General features: G+C 49.4%; 1 protein-coding gene across 1 annotated transcript in view; it reads left to right on the forward strand.

Moving 5' to 3' along the window:
* TXNDC16 (thioredoxin domain containing 16) overlaps nucleotides 1-19,116 on the forward strand; it is a 40,604-nt gene that overhangs the window by 2,908 nt on the left and 18,580 nt on the right. The window contains exons 2-13 of the mRNA XM_072866197.1: nucleotides 2,909-3,112; nucleotides 4,074-4,156; nucleotides 5,281-5,354; nucleotides 6,176-6,250; nucleotides 6,590-6,711; nucleotides 7,231-7,321; nucleotides 9,111-9,267; nucleotides 10,646-10,812; nucleotides 11,925-11,985; nucleotides 13,351-13,492; nucleotides 14,376-14,522; nucleotides 15,044-15,103. Coding sequence (XP_072722298.1) covers nucleotides 2,944-3,112; nucleotides 4,074-4,156; nucleotides 5,281-5,354; nucleotides 6,176-6,250; nucleotides 6,590-6,711; nucleotides 7,231-7,321; nucleotides 9,111-9,267; nucleotides 10,646-10,812; nucleotides 11,925-11,985; nucleotides 13,351-13,492; nucleotides 14,376-14,522; nucleotides 15,044-15,103 — 1,348 coding nt within the window. The 5' untranslated portion in view covers nucleotides 2,909-2,943. The remainder of the gene's footprint in view (nucleotides 1-2,908; nucleotides 3,113-4,073; nucleotides 4,157-5,280; nucleotides 5,355-6,175; nucleotides 6,251-6,589; nucleotides 6,712-7,230; nucleotides 7,322-9,110; nucleotides 9,268-10,645; nucleotides 10,813-11,924; nucleotides 11,986-13,350; nucleotides 13,493-14,375; nucleotides 14,523-15,043; nucleotides 15,104-19,116) is intronic.

A 19,116-nucleotide genomic window follows, 5' to 3' on the forward strand; every position in this document is an offset into this window, starting at 1 on the left:
TCCATTTAGGAGCATCCTAGGGTATTAAACTTGCCTAGGGAATTAAAACTACCTAGGGAATTAAAACTTTCCAACTGAGGGCTCTGCAGGTTGGAATATACCGGTATAACAAGGTAAAACAAAGGAGAAGCAGCAGTGTAACATATTTGCACCAGACATAAAGTGTAGGGTTTTTTGTAAGAAGGTAATTGATCACCGGGAGGAAAATACCCTACTGAGGGATGTGGGAGATTTTACGTCACTGGCATTTAAGTCCAGGTTGGTGGTGTTTCTCCTGGGTTCAGGGAGGCCCGTGGATGATGGAGATGGTACCCGGCTGGCTCTGCAGTCCAGGAGAGTGGTTATCCCTTGCCTTGTGTATCTTAAAAGCCACCCCACGCCACCCTCCGTTGAATGAAATATGCTGCAGCTTCCTCAGTAATAAATATTGGCAGCCGAGGGCTCTGCGGGGCAAGGTGTCAGGGAAAGCAGATGGGATTACAGAGGTGATATGGGGATCCCAGCCCATGGTTACCGCTGCAGGATTCCCAAGCAAAACTGATGTGGCACAAGCAATTTATGCCAACAAGAGAGTTTGTGATGGGTGTCCCTGGTGTACTTGGTTTCATTTTAGGTCATCTGCAGTGGCCTTAACCACCTTGCCTGGCTCTGTGTTGGAGGTATGAGAATGAAAACATGATCCAGGTCTTCCATACCATCTATGCTGTGCTAGGCTGCCCCATGGGCTTAAGGGTGTCCCAGCAGTGACACAGAGCTGGTTCACACATCCCTGGTATTTTCACACATCTCTGGTAATCCTGCAAGTGGCTGCGGTACAAGGTTCTGGCTGTTTCCAGCCCTATGGTGTTAATTTTCCATTGATGGAAAAGAGGTGACAGAGGAAATGCCCTAAAAGCTGAATATTTGACTCTGGATTGATGGGGCACAGAGGGAAGCTGCTGGGCAAGACGGAGTAAGGAGGAGGTGAGAGGACATGAGTAGGGAAGGGATGAGGACACATTTTTGTGTGAAGGGCGAGAAAAGCACAGGGAGGAGCAGGGTCGAGGGTGGTGGGACAGAGTGAGGGGGCACGGGGAGGAGCGGGGACGTGGGACAGAGTGAAGGGTCGTGGTGGGGCAGACAGGGCTGACTTTGGGAGAGGTGCAAGGAGAAGAGCAGCAGTCACAACGGGATGTGGAGAGGGCAGAAGGTGGATGCTAGAAAAACTACAAGAGCCAGAGGAGATATGAAGGGGTCTCTGGGCTGGGTAGAGGCTGGAGTTGTGTTTTAAACTACTGGCACCCTCCCCCAGGTATAACGCTGTGAAGTCTTTGAGTCATTGGAGGCTGCTCCTCTTGCCTCCTTGACAGTAAGCTCTCCCATTTGACCTAGGCTGGTTCCCACATGCCAGGATTGAGTTTATTTTTCCATCCCGCTGTAGCCAAGTTTGTCATTTAATAAACATTGCCCCCCCGCCCCGATCTCTGTCCCCTCTGTAAGCCAGAGGAACAGATGGGAGGGCAAAGGACCAGAAATGCCTGGCACTTCCCAAAGCTGGAAAGGAGAGAACTGGACGTTTTCAGATGAAAAGAAAAAAATTAATGCCTTTCTCAGCTCTGTCTTTGTTCCTTTGTGCCGTTCAGGCCTGATCCAAACACCTCAGCTACAGGAGAGGGAGCCTGTGAAGGTTGAGCATGCCTAGCTTTCACTAACTCCCTGCTCTTGGAGCAGGGCAGGGGGACTTTGCCTACTTGTTTTTGAGCATTTGAGTTTGGGTTCATCACAGAGCAGCGATAGTAAGCTGACAGCATCTGACGGGGTGCTGGAGGGAATGACAGTCCAGGGACACAGGGGCGTTTGTTAACCAAAACAGCTGCAGCTCATGATGCAAAGCAAACAGCTTCTACATGGCTTCAATTCCAGCTTTGTCTCATCGTTGACCAGGGACCAGCCGTGCCCTTGTATGTGCAGGGGCAAAGGCCAATACCTGGAGAGCAGGCTGCGAAGGAACCTGCTATTAAACAGGGGAATGAAGTGGGAAGAAGGTGTTTTTTCATCCTGTAGTGGTTGTCCACATGAAGCTCTCCTGAGCCCCTTAATCTGAGCCAGAAGAGTTAAACAGCTGTGGCAGGGCAGCCTGAGGAGGGCTGCTGGTGAACCCTGGCAGCAGGCTTGCACACTTGGTCTTTGCTCCATTCTCTGAAGCATCTCACAAATTTCCTCAGCTCCTCTCCTAACCAGCTCCATCTGGAGACCCGGCGTGGAAGGGAGACTGCCCGGACTGCCCTGCAGCCTGGCGTGGGTCGTGGTTTTCCTCCCGTGCCACCAATGTCAGAATAACATGAGGCTGGACCGAGCAAGGTGTGACAAGCCTGAGGAGTTTGCCCAAACCCCTCTCCCATTTGGTGTAGCTGAAATCTCGACTGGCAGAGAGATGGGGCAGGCACTAGAGGAGGGCTCTTGAACCTCCCCACATCATGTGGCATGGTCTGAAGTGGGCAATATGGCCCGTCCCTTTGTGAACACCTCTATCAGTGGCACATACAAGGCTAGTGGCATCCTCAAAGCTTTTTAATGAGGATTGAGACAGTTTGGGTCGGGTTTTTTGTATGATACAGCCGCTGTTTTCTGCCTGCTTGTGTAATTTCTGTTTGACTCAAAACAAAAAAAAATAGGGAAGAAAAACAGCCGTGAACTGAAAGCATGGAGGGTCCATGCGCTTGCAGATACCGCTCAAGGAAAGGGAATAGCCTTTGCTATCATCTTGACAGTTGCCTGAATCACCTGCTAGTCTAGTGACTAATTCATGACATCCTCGAGATGTTTGTGTCACATCTGGAAATTACAGTCATGCTGCACATACCTAAACAGAAGACACTCATATATTTGTTTGTGTATATATGTCTATGTTTTTGATTTTTTTTCCCAGTTGTGACTCTCCCATGCCTGTAGCTGATAACAGCCATGTCAGCCCAAAAGGAGAGATGGGTTTTTTCCTTCTCTTTCCTGCTCTGCTGTGCTTCCTTCATCCCGACACGAGGAAGTGCGAGGCTGCTGCAGGAGCTGAGCCCCCAGGAGTATTTCAGTAGCTTGCAAGCTGGCAGAGCATCCCTGGCTTATTTCAGCCATAATGGTATGTATTTAACATTTATGTCAGCCTGGGTTTTCAGCAAAGGCATGTGTGAGGGTGTATGTGAAGGTGGAACAATGAAGAGGCAATTCTTGAGATTTTTAAACCCAAAGTGACTTTGAAGAGCTGATCAAGCTCATCTGGCAGATCTGTGTTTGCACAGCTCCAAGTGCTCCTGACAGGCAGAGACCTCTTGGGGTGGGATCTTTCCTGGCTGTGTCCCCAGGCACACTCCTTCAAACCTCTTCATTAATTTTCTGGATTGTTTTCTGGACGTATCATGGAAAAGAAACCCAGCCTCCTAAGAAGTTGTCCCCTCAAGGGGGCTGGGTTTCTCTTCCATGGTAGTGGTTTTCTCTCCCAGGGAAAGGGAGATCCCTTGCATACAGGGGAACTAAGGGCTGTCAGGAATTACAGGGAGATCCTTGGCCTTGCCTTTCTTGTTCTGCTCCTTCATGACCCCCAGGTATGGTTTCCCAGACACCAGCGTGGCCTGAGACACCAACACAGCTCCCACGTCAGCATTGAGAGGCTGGGTGTTTTAGAAAGGAAGGTGGGGGGTCCGTGGGCGTTTGTGTTGTTGCCCATATTGGTTTTGCTTCAGTAAATACCTTAGTCTCTGAGTAAGAGCAAGACCATATTGTGTCAAGCACTGTCTCAGTGTGTGGCAGGAGGATGCTCTTGACTCTGAGGACCTGCAGCCCAGCCCAGCACAACCCATCTGACAAAACCAGTCCCAGTCCCTCTGCCTTCCCCAGCCAGCTCCCAGCACCTCTGCCGGCGGTACGCCATGGCTCCCTGTTTGCCCTGCTCAGGTCTGCTTGGATGTCCCAGGGATGTTTGCATGGGGACCTTAGCATGCTGTTACCATGCCAGAGCACAGACAGTGCTTGCCCTGAGGGTACTCTCATCTGCCTCATCCGTAAGGGGGAGGGATGGAAACCATGGTGGTTTTGTGTTTCAGTTTCTCCTGGTGCCCAGCCCTTCTTGGAGCAGATTGAGAACTCGGCCGAGGCCCTCCAGGACTATGGCATTTCGGTGGTGAAGGTAAATGGGGATGAGGAGCGGGACAGGCTATTTCTGCAGATTATTTCTGCAGGGCTTCCTGCGGGGTGGACAGAGCTTCTCTCGACCCACCTTGGGGACTGATGCAGTGGGACCCCACAAGAAGGCAGGTACTGACAGACCAGGGCATCCCGTTTTATCCCTTGCCCTGGCCTTACATCTACTTGTGGGTTGTGTCACACCTTCTGCCTGCGGGACACGGGCAGGTTCCTGTGTCCCAGAGAGGCTTGATGTTGTGCCTGTGTCTCCAAACAGAGAGAGCAAGGCAGAGGGCTGGCAGTGTTGAGGGTCAGGCAGGGGCAGCCCTGAGCTGCTCCTGGCCTCCCAGTTCAATCTCAGCAGATGAACCTGTGCACTTTGATTTGCATTCATGGATTGAGGGAACATTCAGCTACTCACATTTGTCCCGTAGATTGCTCTTTTCCATGGGCAACCCCACGTACCAGGCTTAGCTGGCTGATCTAATCTGGCCTCCCAGCAGCTGCATGGGGTGCGTGGAATTGCTTGGTCATTGCTGTGTACCCGTGGGCATGGCACAAGGAAGAGTATGATCCCCAGCATGCTGCACAGGAGGGCATCAGCCCGCTCGTCTCACTCAGAAGGTGGGACTTGCCCAACTCCCTCCACGGCTCCCTCCTGCCAGCTCAAACTGCAAAGAACGATGGATGGGGTTGGTTCACTTCTTTTCGATTCAGTGCAATAAATATTTCATATAAAGGAGTTTTTAGCTGAAACTTTATGCAGATTTAGGTGAGGGAATTACAAATTCAGGCAAGTGTAATGAGATTATAAGAAGTGCTTATATATGCGTGTGTACGTATTTAATTTCCTCCTGATACAGGCTGAGTTTAATAAGCAAGCATTGATCTGTCACTTTGAATATGCTGGGCAGATCATAAGATCGCTTGATCCCGTCTGACCCAATTCAAGGCAGGCTGAGCTGGAGAACTGAAGTAGAAACTCCAATCCCCAGCTCTGGACTCCATTTTGTTGTATATTTTCTCTCCCAGCGGGTTTGGAAAGGCTGTATTTACGCCCTTGAATGGAAAAAAGCTGTAGTGCTTTCTTTGGAGCTGAAGGTCTAATTACGTGCTTTCAATGTCTAGGTTAATTGTCCCAAAGAGGATGTCTCAAGATACTGTGGAAAAGAAAATGCATTAAGGAAAGCCTACCTGTTCAGGTAAGGGGGATTTTCTGGGCACCACACTGTGATTGCTTTCCAGTGCAAATGTTTGGAGGAAATGCTGTCAGCGATCAGAGAGATGTCTGCATAGGAAGAGAGGAGCCCTGAGCACAGCAGTGACATACAGAGTCTAGCGAAAAGTACCCCCAAAAGGTCCAACACACGTAAAGTAGATGCTTTGTCCTCAGTGTGAAACCTCCCATCCTGCCCCATGTTCTTTTGAGCAGCAGAGGGCTGTGCTGCTACATGAAACCATGAGAGAAATCCTCCATCAGTGTTCTTCTGTCCTTTTGACCTCCCACCACCAGGTCCCCCAGAGTTACACTCAGTCCACTAGGTTTTCGATCTACTTCTAGAAAGAAACACCCTTTGGTTCTCTTCCTGTTGGTGTGGTTAGCTCATCCGCCCTGGATGCGAAGGTTTAGCGCCTGGTCTCTCCATGGGTTGTCAGCTGGAAGCTTGTCCATGTATCAGCTCAGTTCTCGTTGACTGTTGTACGTGACCCACAGAAACATTTTGTCTGGTGGTGAGGGTCTACAGGGTGATGCTTGGTATATAAAGACCTTCTGTCAGTCTGTGCTGGGCTTCTCATCAACAGTCCCCACAAGCTGAATGAAATGGCTGTGACAGAGGTGACTTCACTAAAACAGCATTGCCTGGACACCTGGTCCTAAATCCCCAAACTCAATCCTGACATTTTCTTTCCAGCCATACCTGCCAGCAGATACCTGAAAGTATTCAGCAGAGTGAAAATTCATTTAATAAGTGTAGCTAATCTTTCATAGTTTCTTTGGTGATACTCTTTCTTCCCTCCCCAGAGGTAACATGCTGATCAGAGAGTTCCCCACCGATGCCTTGTTTGACGTGAACTCCATTGTTGCTAACGTTTTGTTGTAAGTACAGACCAGATTCATCTCTGTGAAATCATTGACTTTCCATTTTCACTTGTTGATATATATAAAGTTTTGCATAAATACAAACCCCACATATTCCAGAGGCTGATCTCAGCCCAGCAGAAGGCTGCTTCTCTCTTTGGTATGGTTTGGCCCTGTTAAATCTCTGTCCTTGAGATGACTCACCAACACACATCTGGGCAGTTGTATTTGGCTGTGAATCTTCAATCTGCCAGCAGGAAGCTGGAATTTTACCTTGTTTTTCCCATCACAGTTATGTGTTTGCAAATTTACTCTTGAAAGAAAGCAGTTGCTAATGATTTTTTTTTGACTCCACAGTGCCCTGCTCTTTAATGAAGTTAAATACGTTGAAACACTCGCAGATCTTCAGAACATTGAAAATGCATTGAAAGGGAGGTCGAACATGGTCTTTGCCTATGTACCAGCTACTGGGACAGCAGGTATTAACACTCAGCTTTTCATCTTTGCTCTCCTCCCAGAGCCTTTTTCACTAAGATGCAAGGGAGCTGGGTTTCTGACCCAAAATCCTGCAAATGGAGGATCAAGGAAACCTGAAAGGGCCACTGAGACACAAGTTCTCCACCTCTGTCTGTCTTGCTGTGTTTCCAAAGGGATCAGTTGCACCAGGAAAGTTTTGCGGGGAGCACACAAACTTTCAGAGATGGACTTGAGAGGGAAAGCAAGCCAGCGGTTGCTATCTTAATAAATAAATAAACCCATTGGCAGATCTCTGGTTATGCAGCAGGATGGGTTCACTTACACCCTCTGTGTGTTTACTGGGGATCAGCAACTGGGTTCAGCTCCAGTTACTCAGTTACCTTCATAGTGTGTCTTCAGACAGCCGCGACTTTTTACTGAGAGTTTCTGAAAGCCTGAGCCTTGATGTTTACAACTGGGAAAGGTGAAGAGACAGATCTGGAGGGAGCTGAGATGAGTTGGTCTTGCCTTTCTCTTTCCAGAGCACAGAGCTGTGATGGAGGCAGCTTTTGTCTATGGGACTGTCCACCAGTTTGTTCTGACAACTGAGGCAACGCTGTTGAAAGACGCTGGGTATGTCCAAACACGCACACACACACACCAGGTAGAGCTGCTCCCCTGCACTTTTTGCTCTACTCTTGCTTTCTCAGATTCCCAGCTCAAATCTGGGATGGTATTACGATGTTATGCCAAGGGTGGACAGCCAGATCTGTTTTGCTTTTCCAAACCCAGCTGCTGCTTGTGTTCCTGGACATGGACTAGCCATGCCATTTGTGACTGTTCATTGAATGGGATTTTACAGGAGAAGAGCCCACTGTCTCCTTTCCATAGCTGACTGGTCAAACCTCAGCCCTGGGTTTTGCGGGGGACTGACATAGCTGATGTTACAGTCTTAAAACACTCAGCCTTGTGCTTTGCTGAGCAAGTCTGGCCAGCTGAGAAGGGTTAGAACTGCTATAACGGGTCGGAGCAAAGCCCACCCAGCTCCATATCTTATCTCTGCAGTGGCCATAGGTACTTACCAAGGGGTATGAGGGAATGGATGTGTGTTGCCTGCAGCCTCTCATCTTCTGGCAGTCAGAGGTTTCAGGACTCTCAAAGATAGGGGCTGCACCTGTATCATGGTGTTAACAGCCACTGGAATTTTTTAAACACATTTTTACTTTTCATCTCCACAACTTCTGGCAGCAGTGAGTTCTGCAGTTCAGCTGCACGAGACACTGCTCCCTGGAGTGTTGCATTTGGGACTTTCCATGCAGTGGCTTCACTGGAGCTGGCCAGCTCGGGCCATCCCCTTCCCAATGGAGGAGCTGCATTAGAAGGGCAGATCCTTCAAAGCGACTTGCTGCTGATGTGACCTACTGCAGTCAGGAAACTGAGGGGGAGAAAGGTGGGAATATCACACAGCATGTTGCATCTTCAGCAAAGCATTTATCCAACCATTTGCCTGCTTTCAGAGGTGACACCAGGGCAAGCACCAAGGTGGTCCTTCCCCGAGGTGCCATCCCGTCCTTGCAGGATCACGATCAGGGATAGCATTTTGTGGCTGCCACTAGATGGCACGGTTGTCATTTGGACAGGAATTGGCTTCATTCTGCTTAAAGCAGAGAGGACACCAGCAGGCCACCTCCTTAGCTGATGAAATGGTGGTAGCTTCACCAACATTAATAGCTTTCAGCCAACCGGGGTGGCAGGCTTTGAAGTCTTAATACTACACCCTGCTCTTCCACAGAGGGGTATTAAAAAAACCCTTTACAAAGAAGGTGATTCCTGTTTTAGAGGTGGGGAATGGGTGTGTAAGAAAAGAAATGTGACCTTCCAAAGCTGACCTACAGGCTAACACCAGTGATGGTATCAGAGCAGGAACCACTAACCAACCAGGGAACCATCCAGGGAACTTGATCTCACTGCTTCCTTTGGTGCAGCCAAAACCAGTGCTGTTCAAAACGTGGAATATTCTTATACAGTCTGAAAGATGTCATCAGTGAGGTAAAAGACATGAGCAAAGCTGTACTTCAGCTGTCCTCCTCCGGCCAGGGTCTCCATGGCAGTGGCATGGCTGGTCCCACTGAGAAAAGCTTAATTTGTGTCCTTGAGCCAAATATTCTGGGATTGAGGTCATTTACATCCGGTGAGCCAGGGTTTTTATCAGATGTTCAGCACAGTTCTGAAAAGCGCCTGGACACAATTGTACCTATGAGTAGTAGGGCCCTTGAAGAGGTCCCCCAAGCCTGCCAAACCCTGAACTTGAGGATCATCTGCCCTGTAAAACATGTCAGCAAACATGGTCATTCTGTCAGGGCATTTTAAAACCTGGTGGTGGATGCCTAGCTCAGCATGGTTTTTGTTTTCTGTCTCACAGCAATGATGAGTCTGATGTGTCGTCTGCTCGGCTGTTCTTCTGCCACTGCCAGCAGGCCACGGACTTGGTGCAGCCCTGCAGGAGGACAGCCATGGGGCAGACTCTGACGATGCTCAACATCCACAGGCACCTCAAGCTCATGGGGGCCCCTCTGGTGGTATGACTGGGGAAGAGGAGCCACTTGGGCCGTGCAGCGTGAGGGTAGCTGGGGTGGATGTGAGGATGAGGGAGGTGTGAGCAGAGGGCAAGGCTGAGCGTGAGAATCTGCCCCTTCCCCATGCAAAGCTCCCAGCTTGGGTCCAAGCAAAGAACAGGCATGGGGCTGGATGGGAGCGACACTCCATTGCACTGCTCAGCTTGCTTAGACCTTTCCGGGGAGCCCTGGCACCAGTGTATGCTCCTCTAGTTGTCTGTAAGCACCATGAGTGGGAATGGGGTGGAAGTGCTCCTTGGACTTCACTGGGACATCGAGAGTAGAACAGAACAGAACAGAACAGAATAGTTCAGTTGGAAGGGACCTACAATGATCATCTAGCCCAACTGCCTGACCGCTTCAGGGCTGACCAAAAGTTAAAGCATGTTTTTAAGGGCATTGTCCAAATGCCTCTTAAACACTGACAGGCTTGGGGCATCGACCACCTCTCTAGGAAGCCTGTTCCAGTGTTTGACCACCTTCTCGATAAATAAATGCTTCCTAATGTCCAGTCTAAACCTCCCCTGGTGCAGCTTTGAACCATTCCCATGTGTCCTATCACTGGATACCAGGGAGAAGAGATCAGGACCTCCCTCTCCACGTCCCCTGCTCAGGAAGCTGTAGAGAGCAATGAAGTTGCCCCTCAGCCTCCTGTTCTCCAAACTAGACAAGCCCAAAGTCCTTAGCCGCTCCTCTAGGCTCCCCACAGGATGCTCAGCACCCTGGGGAGTTTGATATCAGTCATTCATGCCTGGGTGAGCCCAAGGGGCAGGAGGCTCCCTCCGATCTCCTCTTCCCACCGGGCAGTGAACTTCAGCAGGCCTCCAATTCCCACTGGTGACATCTCTGCCCAGCCGAAAGGGCGGGTAGATGAGCTGGGAAGTGCCTTCTTCAGCCAGCCTCCTGGGTTAGGCGCATGGAGGGAAGGCAGCTTCGTTAAGCAGCTCCGTGCTGTCATGAAGCAGCATGTCCAAGGCAGGAAGGGAGAAGATGCCAACTCTTGCATGTTGCAGCCGGGGTTTTCAAACTGCTCTGGGGAATGGATGCTAGGTAAATAAAAATTAATGGAGATTTGACATCTGAAGTTGCTAAGTCACAAAGAACATGCGTAATAAAGCCCAGGTTTTTAACAGGGAGGGTCATGACAGGTTGGAACAGTTTAACTGGGGTTGTGGGGGTTCTGCTTTGATGGATGTTTTAGAATTGGGGTTGGAGGCTTTTTCTCGAGGGTATCCTTATTTCTGTGGCTGGGGAACACATGGTGGCTTGGACTGTGCAGAAGAGCTGAGGTACCTTCAACAGTGTGGAGATGTGCTGCGGTATAACCATGTCTCTTCTCCAGACAGAGGTTGCTGAGGACCCAGAGAAGGTTTCCACTGTTCACTTACAGCTTGGGCTACCACTTGTGTTCATACTCAGCCAGAAAGAGACCTACAAAGCTGACAAGAGGACAGCAGAGTTTGTGGCCTGGCAGCTCTTGGGGAAAGCAGGAGTTGCCCTTTTGTCCAGGTATTTTCTCTCAGGTGTTTTGGGGTTCTCCTTGCTTTTTGTGGTGTTTCTGAGCTCCGTTACCCCACTGCCAGGATGATAGTGGGCTTATTCAGATTTGTATGAGAGGCAGTAAAACTAGGTTATATCCTGCGAGAGGATGTCACATTTAAGGACTCGTCCAGAATCAGATTAGGTTGGTTTCAGACTGGCTGAGAGTGTAGAAATGTTTGAGTCTCTTGCTGACTTCAGTCAGACTAAGAGAGATTTTGGAAAGGAAACTTAGCACAGATGGAAGGCTTGTATTTTGCCCTTGAATTAAGGGCAGAAGGAGATCCAGTAGAGGAGGTGGACACTGGGTGCTGGGTGCTGGGACGTGGCAGGGGTCTCTGCTCAGTAAGTGGTGCCTCCTCAGTCAACAAGGGCTCTCTGAATTAGACCAGCGTGCTTGTTCCCTAGGAGGACATAAGACATGCTTGTGGCTGGCCATAGGGCAGCTGTGCTGTGGAAATCTGTTGGTTTCCTCTGCGATTGACCACTGATTGCTGATCTCTGCTCCACAGGCTCAGGAGTAGCCTGCGTACACCAGACTGGCTTGTGTTTGCAAATGCTTCCATGGTGTCTTGCCAAAGGAGGCGTGCAGCCCCCATAGGCATGGTTGCACAGCCTTTGGGGACGTCTGCTGGCAGCTGTGAAAATGGGAGGAGATGGAGGAAGGATGGGTGTGGGCTCTCTTCTTCCAGCTTTCTGCCACCATGGTACCTCCCTGTACAGAGGCACTTCTTGGCTGTATTTACTCATGGACTGAAGTCCACCAGCAGCTCATCTGCACTGGGATGTGGCTACCAGTGCGTGGGCAAAGACCCAAATCACAGAAGGGGAATCCAAGCCCCTTGCCAAATAGGCATGTTATGCAGCACACGTGGTGTCAGTCCCACCAGAACGTCAGTTGGAGCCTATTTCTCTACCACTGATGCTGATTCTGGGTTCCTGCAAGTTCTCTGGGGCACTGAAGCACAACTCCGTGAGGACATGGTGCTCCTGAGAGAGGTGGGCTTGCCAGCCAGGCGGGCTGAATGGAGGGGGTGACCTTACACGTCACACCACCTAATGTTCACTTTGTGTTTTGGAAGGGACCTCGTAGATTTGAACATTCTGCTCCGGTCAAACGTCGCTCTCAAGACACCAGATGAGGTTAGATGCTGGATTTCTTTATTGTACAACTCTTATTTCCCTGTCTGGGCATGGTGCTCTTGAGAGGTGTTGGGGTGTTGCTTGCCTCCGTTGTTATTTGGCAGCCTTCCTAGAAGCTCAAAGGGAAGCGTCTTTCCCTAGATACACACATGTGTTTGGAACTGCCTGAGTTTGGTACTGCAGAGCAATTGTGCCTGCTTACAGGAGACAAAATCAAGTGTTTGCTTTGGGTTCAAACCGCAGGATGACATCTCCATTACACCCTAAGGCGACGCAAGGTTGTGAACTACCTAAGGTACTAGTCCAAGTGCAAATTCCCCAGAGATTTGGAATTCAAAAGACCCTTACCCCTTAGGAAAGGCATTTGAAAGATGGGAGAGGAAATGAGTGTAAAACTAAGAGCAAACAACCAAAGGTCTGTGCTGAACTGATGTAACCGAATGCCTCTGGCAGTGATCTGGGAAAAGGGCAGGGTGTAAGTTAAATGAGATTGATCAAGATGAGCTAAACTCTGGAGGGACCTGACCCAGCTTGTGAAGCAAGATGGAATTCAGCGCTGACAAATGCCAGGGAGCACACGTTGCCCCAGATTACCTGAACTGTCACACTTGTGATTGCAGAGATACAGGATCAGACCTGAAACTGAGTGTCCCCTGAGGGCTTCCCCTGCCCTGGTGAGAGATGTGCATGTTGTGTTTCTCCTCTTAGAGCCAATGGGAGGTGCCAGCAGTTTGTCATTTCTCTCAGTTCATTATAAAATTCATTTTCTCTGAAGTGCCTTTCGCTGAGGCAGTGCCAGAACTAGTTTTAAGCTGACAAGGTCTCATTTCTGAGAAATACATTTTGCTCTTTTCTTTCCATGGGTTGGCAGCCCACGTACACTTGGGAGCACTCTTCTTGTTGAGCACCATGAGATAAAGGATTTTCTGTGCCAGTTTCCCAGGCTGTGATGGGCTGCTCTGACCCAGCCTCACCCCTCTAGAGCGGGGACAGCCAAGTGGACCCTGTACCTCCTCGCTCTCCTTTACTGTTTGGCCACAGGGCTTTTTCTCACAGTGGTGGATCTATGTTAAGATGCTGGAAAGTGGAGTGTGGGTTCGCTTTCACCACAGGATCCCACATAGCCACAATTTCTTCCTGGCAAGGAAAAGTCAGTCTGGAGTGAGAAAAACTCAAGCGCAGGTGAAATTGGGTCAAAGAAACACACCCCAGAAGCTCCCCTGTTTGGCAGCTTTAGGAATCTGTTGACATACCCCAAAAATAAGGAGTTGGGTGATGGTGCCCCATCAGCCTTGAGTTTGGTTTGTGGACAGAATAGGCAGAGGATGATGTTTTGCTCCCACTGATTTATTCTGTTTTCTTTAGGGAGTGCCAGTCAAATACCTGGTCTTGGAAGACACTGATGAAGTTATAACTCTGGTGGAAGATAAGAACAAGGTCGAACAAATCCAGGAGGATGAGGAGGAGGAGGAGGAAGATGAGGATGAAAAAGAGAATAACAATCAAGGTGTGCAACTAAACAGTGAAAAGCTGATTGTCATCAGATAGGGCATGTAATCAGCATCTGCTAGAGACAGCAAGCATATGTTAAGGCATTAGAGAACACTTTTGCAAATCCAAGGCAAACCATCACAGTCACATCACGGATGTACAAAGTGGCTCTTTTATTCTCTGCAGATCACTGGAGTTTTGTGACAGGCAGGCATAATTTTTAGGGGACACACCAGGGAAGAAAATCAGCAGCTGTTAGATGAACAGTTGCAGAGATGCTGCGTGAGGGAGAGGGGTGCTTCTGCTTGAATGCATCCAGCTTCAGAGGCATGAGAGTTTAAAGTGCACCCAACACTGTCTCCTCTTCAAACATGAGACGAAGCGCCTCAGAATTATCGGTCCCTTTGGAAAGGTTTGAGACATGTTTTTCTAAGAGCTGTTCCAGACTTGCCTTCCCCAGGGAGAAGACACTGGCCCTTTAATGCTTCCTTGAAAACGCATTTGTTTTCCATACAAAATTGGTTTTGTTTTCCATACAAAATTGGTTTTGTTTTCCAAAAAAAGTGGTGCAGGATCCTATAGGAGCCAACATGCTTAAAGAATAGTGTTCAAATCAGAGGGCACAACTGGTGTGAGATGGCATAAGTGCATTTCAGTGTGTTTGTATGTGTGTCTGGGCCTGGGCCTCCACTCCCCCATACGAGGCAGTTACTTCCCCGCTGCTGACAGTCACCATGTCTCTGCTGAGAGGTGCTGGCTCTAGCAGAGACAGCTGAGAGCCAATGGGGGCCACCCCTGTGCCACCCCGAAAACGTGCTGATGGGGTGGCACAGGGGGCTGCAGTTCACTCTGCCCTGTGCATATACCTGTGTTCATGCACGGCTGTGGGTCCCTTATAGACATTCAGGATGATCAGGTGGTGGAAGCAGTTGCCAGGGACAAGAAGCGAGAGCTGCCCCTGGAGCAGATCCTTGTCCTGACAGAGGAGACCTTCCACTCTGCCCTCTTGGAGACTGCCCGGACGGTGGTGCTGTTTTATGCCAGCTGTGAGTATGAAATGGGGCCTGGCTGTCCCTTCTCTAAGCTTGTGCTGCTCACCATGCTTTCTGTAGTATGCTGATCCTGTAGACAAGTTTAAACGATAAATAAGTGCTGCATCCTGCCCCGTGGGCCTCTGCCCACTGTTAGCAATTGGATTAAATCAGTTCTTCTCATTGACTGCTACTGTGTGAACACAGTATCTCTCAGTATAGATCAATGATAGATAGATATATCTATAGATGTATAGATCAATGTTCATAGGTTTTTACCCTTCATTTTACAAGGACCGAGTGTAGGACAAGAGGAGAAATTGTGGTAGCATGGGCTCATGGGATAGCCTGGACAACCTGGTTGCTGTCTGCTGCACAGAAGCATAAAGTCCAGTTTTCCTTATTTCTTTCAAGTCTTTCAGCGCTTGAAGAACCTTAGGATGCAGAGAATCGTAATGTGACATTGTCAGAGAGCAAGGTGGGGCTGGTCTGTCACCTGTATGTCCCTCAGGGCTGTGTCTCTCCTTGTGTTTCAGGGGAGGCAGTGTCCCTGGCAGTGCTGCAGTCTTACGCCGAGGTAGCCGATAACCTGAAAGGTAAGGTGCCACAGGTCTGAGTGCTTTACAGCTGGCACACACCTATCCTGGCAGTAGGAACCAGAAGACTGGGAGGATATTGATGGTTCCTCACTCCCTCACCCAGAATATATTCATTTTTTCCCCTCAGACTCTTAAGGAAGGCATACCCACATCAGGTTGCTTAGGAAGAGTCCTTTGTTTCTTATTTAGGGATCTTTGGGGTCCATTTGTGCCTCTGTAAAGTCATGGGACTGGGAATGCAGCCTTCTGCAGTCGCCTTATGTTGTTGGTGTAAATCGGTACGCACCAGCTGCCCAAACAGCCTTGCAGCTGAGATGGTGATGTTGGTGGGCACAGCGACAGCATGATGAATGATGGTGATGGTGATGATGACGATGATGGTGATGATGATGACGGTGATGTTGGTGGGCACAGTGACTGCGTGATGGATGATGGTGATGGTGATGATGATGATGACGGTGATGTTGGTGGGCACAGTGACTGCGTGATGGATGATGGTGATGGTGATGATGATGATGACGGTGATGTTGGTGGGCACAGTGACTGCGTGATGAATGATGGTGATGGTGATGATGATGATGATGATGATGACGGTGATGTTGGTGGGCACAGTGACTGCGTGATGGATGATGGTGATGGTGATGATGATGATGATGACGGTGATGTTGGTGGGCACAGTGACTGCGTGATGGATGCCCAAGAGCATGGAGAGGGCCAGGGCAAAGCACCAGCGGCAGTGGGTGACACAGGGTGGGCTTTGAAGCACGGAGGGGCAAACAGCAGGCACTGTAGCCTGCATCACGGAAACAAGGTCCTGTTTGTGCCCCTCAGTGCTAGGTCCTGCACAGACCAAGGAGAAGCACTACCTGCTGCACAGCAAATCAGTGTGCTCAGTGGCACATCAGATCTTGAAGTACTTGATTTGGAAAGGAGCAGTAATTGGCCCCGGCTTTGGTGGAAAGCGTGACAGACAGGTGTGAGCAGGCCCAGATCCACTGGGGCAGGACAGTGTCAGAGGAATAATTTACAATGATGGTGCCTTCAGGGCCTGGAGACTGGCTTAATTACATGGGAAGTCTTGCAGGTGGCCACAGAGCTCCATAATTAACATGTGACGGTGAAGAATCAGCAACACCTAAAGACAGCACGCATCGGGTAGTCTGGTAGTAAAGGCAGGAGGGAGTGATCCTTCAAGAGCAGTTCCTGAGCAGTGTAAGCCCCAATTCAGCTTCCTTCAGGTCTTCAGCCCCATCCTTCTCTACAGTTAGTGGAGAGAGGTGTGTTCTTCTGCACATGCATCATTCTTACATGGCCTCAATCTCTTCCAGAGATACCTCTTTCTCCCCCTGGCTGCAGGGGACACTCAGGTAGCTTCATCCCCAACTCATTGCAGCACAGTGGGGAAGTCGCGTGGATCTGGGTGAGAGCTGTTCTGGCACCCCTGGAGGTGGCTGGTGTCTTCTCTTGGTTTTTCTTCTTAATCAAGGCTCATTTCCCCTAGTGATGGCACTCCTCTGGGACTGGGCACCATGTCCTGCAGAGTGCAAGCAGGATTCAGGCTGAGCTTTCAGCAATGGGGACATGTACAGAGTCTGCAGAGGACCCAGCCAGCTTTCTGGGAAGCAAATGCAGTGGGAGTTGCTTACAAGAAACCCTCCTGGGAATGCTGTAGACAGTGCTGTGGTTTGGATGACAGTGGTTCCACATTCGTAGTTTGCATGAAGGGAAAGTCATCAGCAGCTTTGATCTGGACTGAAATCCCAGGAATAAACAGGAAAGCTCAGGGAGGGTTGTTGTTTTTAGAGATGTTATGGCTGTTGATGGTTTGGGGTTTCTTTTAGACTCCCCAGCAGTCAGACCAGCTAGAGGAGCAACCTGGGAGAGTCAGTGGATTAAACCCTCTTCCTGAGCCAGTGGCCAAAGCTTGGACGATTCTGCGCAGCCAGGCTTTCACCATGTGTTTTTTGAATCATTTGATAGCAATCTCGGTACGTGGAAGCAGCCACAGGCAGATTCTCAACAGAGATTATGAACTGATTGGGGTCAGCGCCTTTCCTCTGTGATCACTGAGGTCCCACCAAAGACTCCCAGGCCAGATGTGACCTGTGGAATGACTCCAGTCTGCTTTCCCTGCTGTGGCCTCGGAGAGGACAGGGAACGGCTGCGTTAGTGGATCTGGAGATCCTTTTCTCTGCTGCGGGGGGAGCTTTGGTCACAGGCGGGCTACCAGGGGAGGTGGAAGACCTAAAAGGATGGGGGTCCCTGGGCTCTCAGTTATGGCCAGGATGAGGGAATATACGGCAGTGCAAGGGACAGAAGTCTGGATCAGAAAGAAGATCTTGAGCTATGCAGGACTGAGAATAAAACATGGGGTATGGCTTTGGGGCAAGCTCTCAGCTCCCCCAGCAGTGCTGGTATTCCTGTCTGCTCTCTGAGGTGGAGCTTTCTTCCTAAGGGCTGAGAAGCCAAGACCAGCTGTCTGAGGCATGACTCACCCACTCGAGAGGCACATTTTGAGTTGCAGAACCAGGTCCCACTTTTGATGCCAATTCTTTGTGCAAAATGGCACTGAGAAGAGGCCATATGAGATCAAGTGCAAGGGAATGGAGGAGGTTGGAGACTGGAATGACCCTGTGAGTCATCCAGTAACAGATGTTCAGCAGATCATCACAAAATTAAGTTTAGAGCCCCCCAAGTGTTCTCCCTTTGTTGAGAGATCCAATCTAGCAAGAGATAGAGAAGCATCCCGGTCTTGCTGAACTGAGCACATTTTCTGCTTTTGCAGCAAGAGCGTGCCATTCTCGTTGCCTCTGGGGCTAACTGCTGCCGCTCTTGTTTTCTTTTGCAAGATGTCAATTTATGGAAGCAGCACCCCTGGGACAGGAGATGTGAAGGTGAGACAGTGATGAGCATTTCTTAGGTGTGTCATTGGCCTTTTGTGCAAAGAAGAGAGGAAACCAATATCTAAGAAGAGCAATATACTGTGATGAAAAGCAGTTCTGCTTCCCTCTTCTGTGCTTGGGAGTCTTCACTGACTTCCAAAGACAGGGGTCTGAAGTTGTAGTTCAAAGGCATGAAAATCATCTGCGTGATTTAGCAATGTAATTTCATGGAACCTAAATCTGAAATAAGGATTTAGGAGTCCATTGTGTGATGCTGTCTGGGTAGTCATTTCCCATTCCATATTGGATTCCTCCTCCTGAAATGCAGCACTTCATACATAACTTCTCTTTCATGTCGTAGCCTTTGGACCAGCTCTTCAAGTGAGCTGTTTCTAATGCCAGTCCTGCCCTTCAAAGGATTAGAAGTTTAAGGGATTCTTGATTTTTCTTGTTCCCTATAGCTTTGATGATTCGTCTTGTCCTGGTTTTATAAGACTCCTAGGACAGAGGTTCTCGCTGTTGCTGGTTTTGGTAGCACCTAAAATCACAGAACAGTAGGATCTTGTGTTCCTCTTTCACCTTTCTTCCTGCCCAGCAGCTCAACAGTGACCACAGGGCTGAACAGTCTGTTGCTGAGTTACTCAACTCCTGAAACTGCTGCTCGTTCAGTGATTAATAATATGGTGCAGATTGGGATGGGAGAGTGATCATCCTGTGCAAGGTCTTCCTCAGGCCAGATGGGGCTCCTTTGGAGCACTTTTGGTATGTAATCCCCCAAGGTAGTATCCAAATACCAAAACGCATATTTGAGGGACCTTAGAGCAGCCTTGCAACTCAATTTTAACAAGACATCAAAGCCCTATTTCTATGTCATTATTTTTCAGAGTTGGGCAAGACACAAGATTATGTGGTAACAGATGATGGGAACCAGCTGTACTGGATCAGAGGTGTGAAATAAATCCAGGGGCAGGCTTTTCATTTGAGATGTTATTTCAGAGCCTGGAGAATGACACAAACCATTTCTGCTCTCTTGGAGTGTTTTGACAACTCCTGACTGTCTGAATGGAATTGCAGACCCTTAGCTCCGTGCTGCCGCTTGCTTTTTCTGTACCTGAGTTTGATACAAGG

The sequence above is a fragment of the Ciconia boyciana genome, chromosome 6, assembly GCF_034638445.1.
Source record: "Ciconia boyciana chromosome 6, ASM3463844v1, whole genome shotgun sequence".
Taxonomy (NCBI): domain Eukaryota; kingdom Metazoa; phylum Chordata; class Aves; order Ciconiiformes; family Ciconiidae; genus Ciconia; species Ciconia boyciana.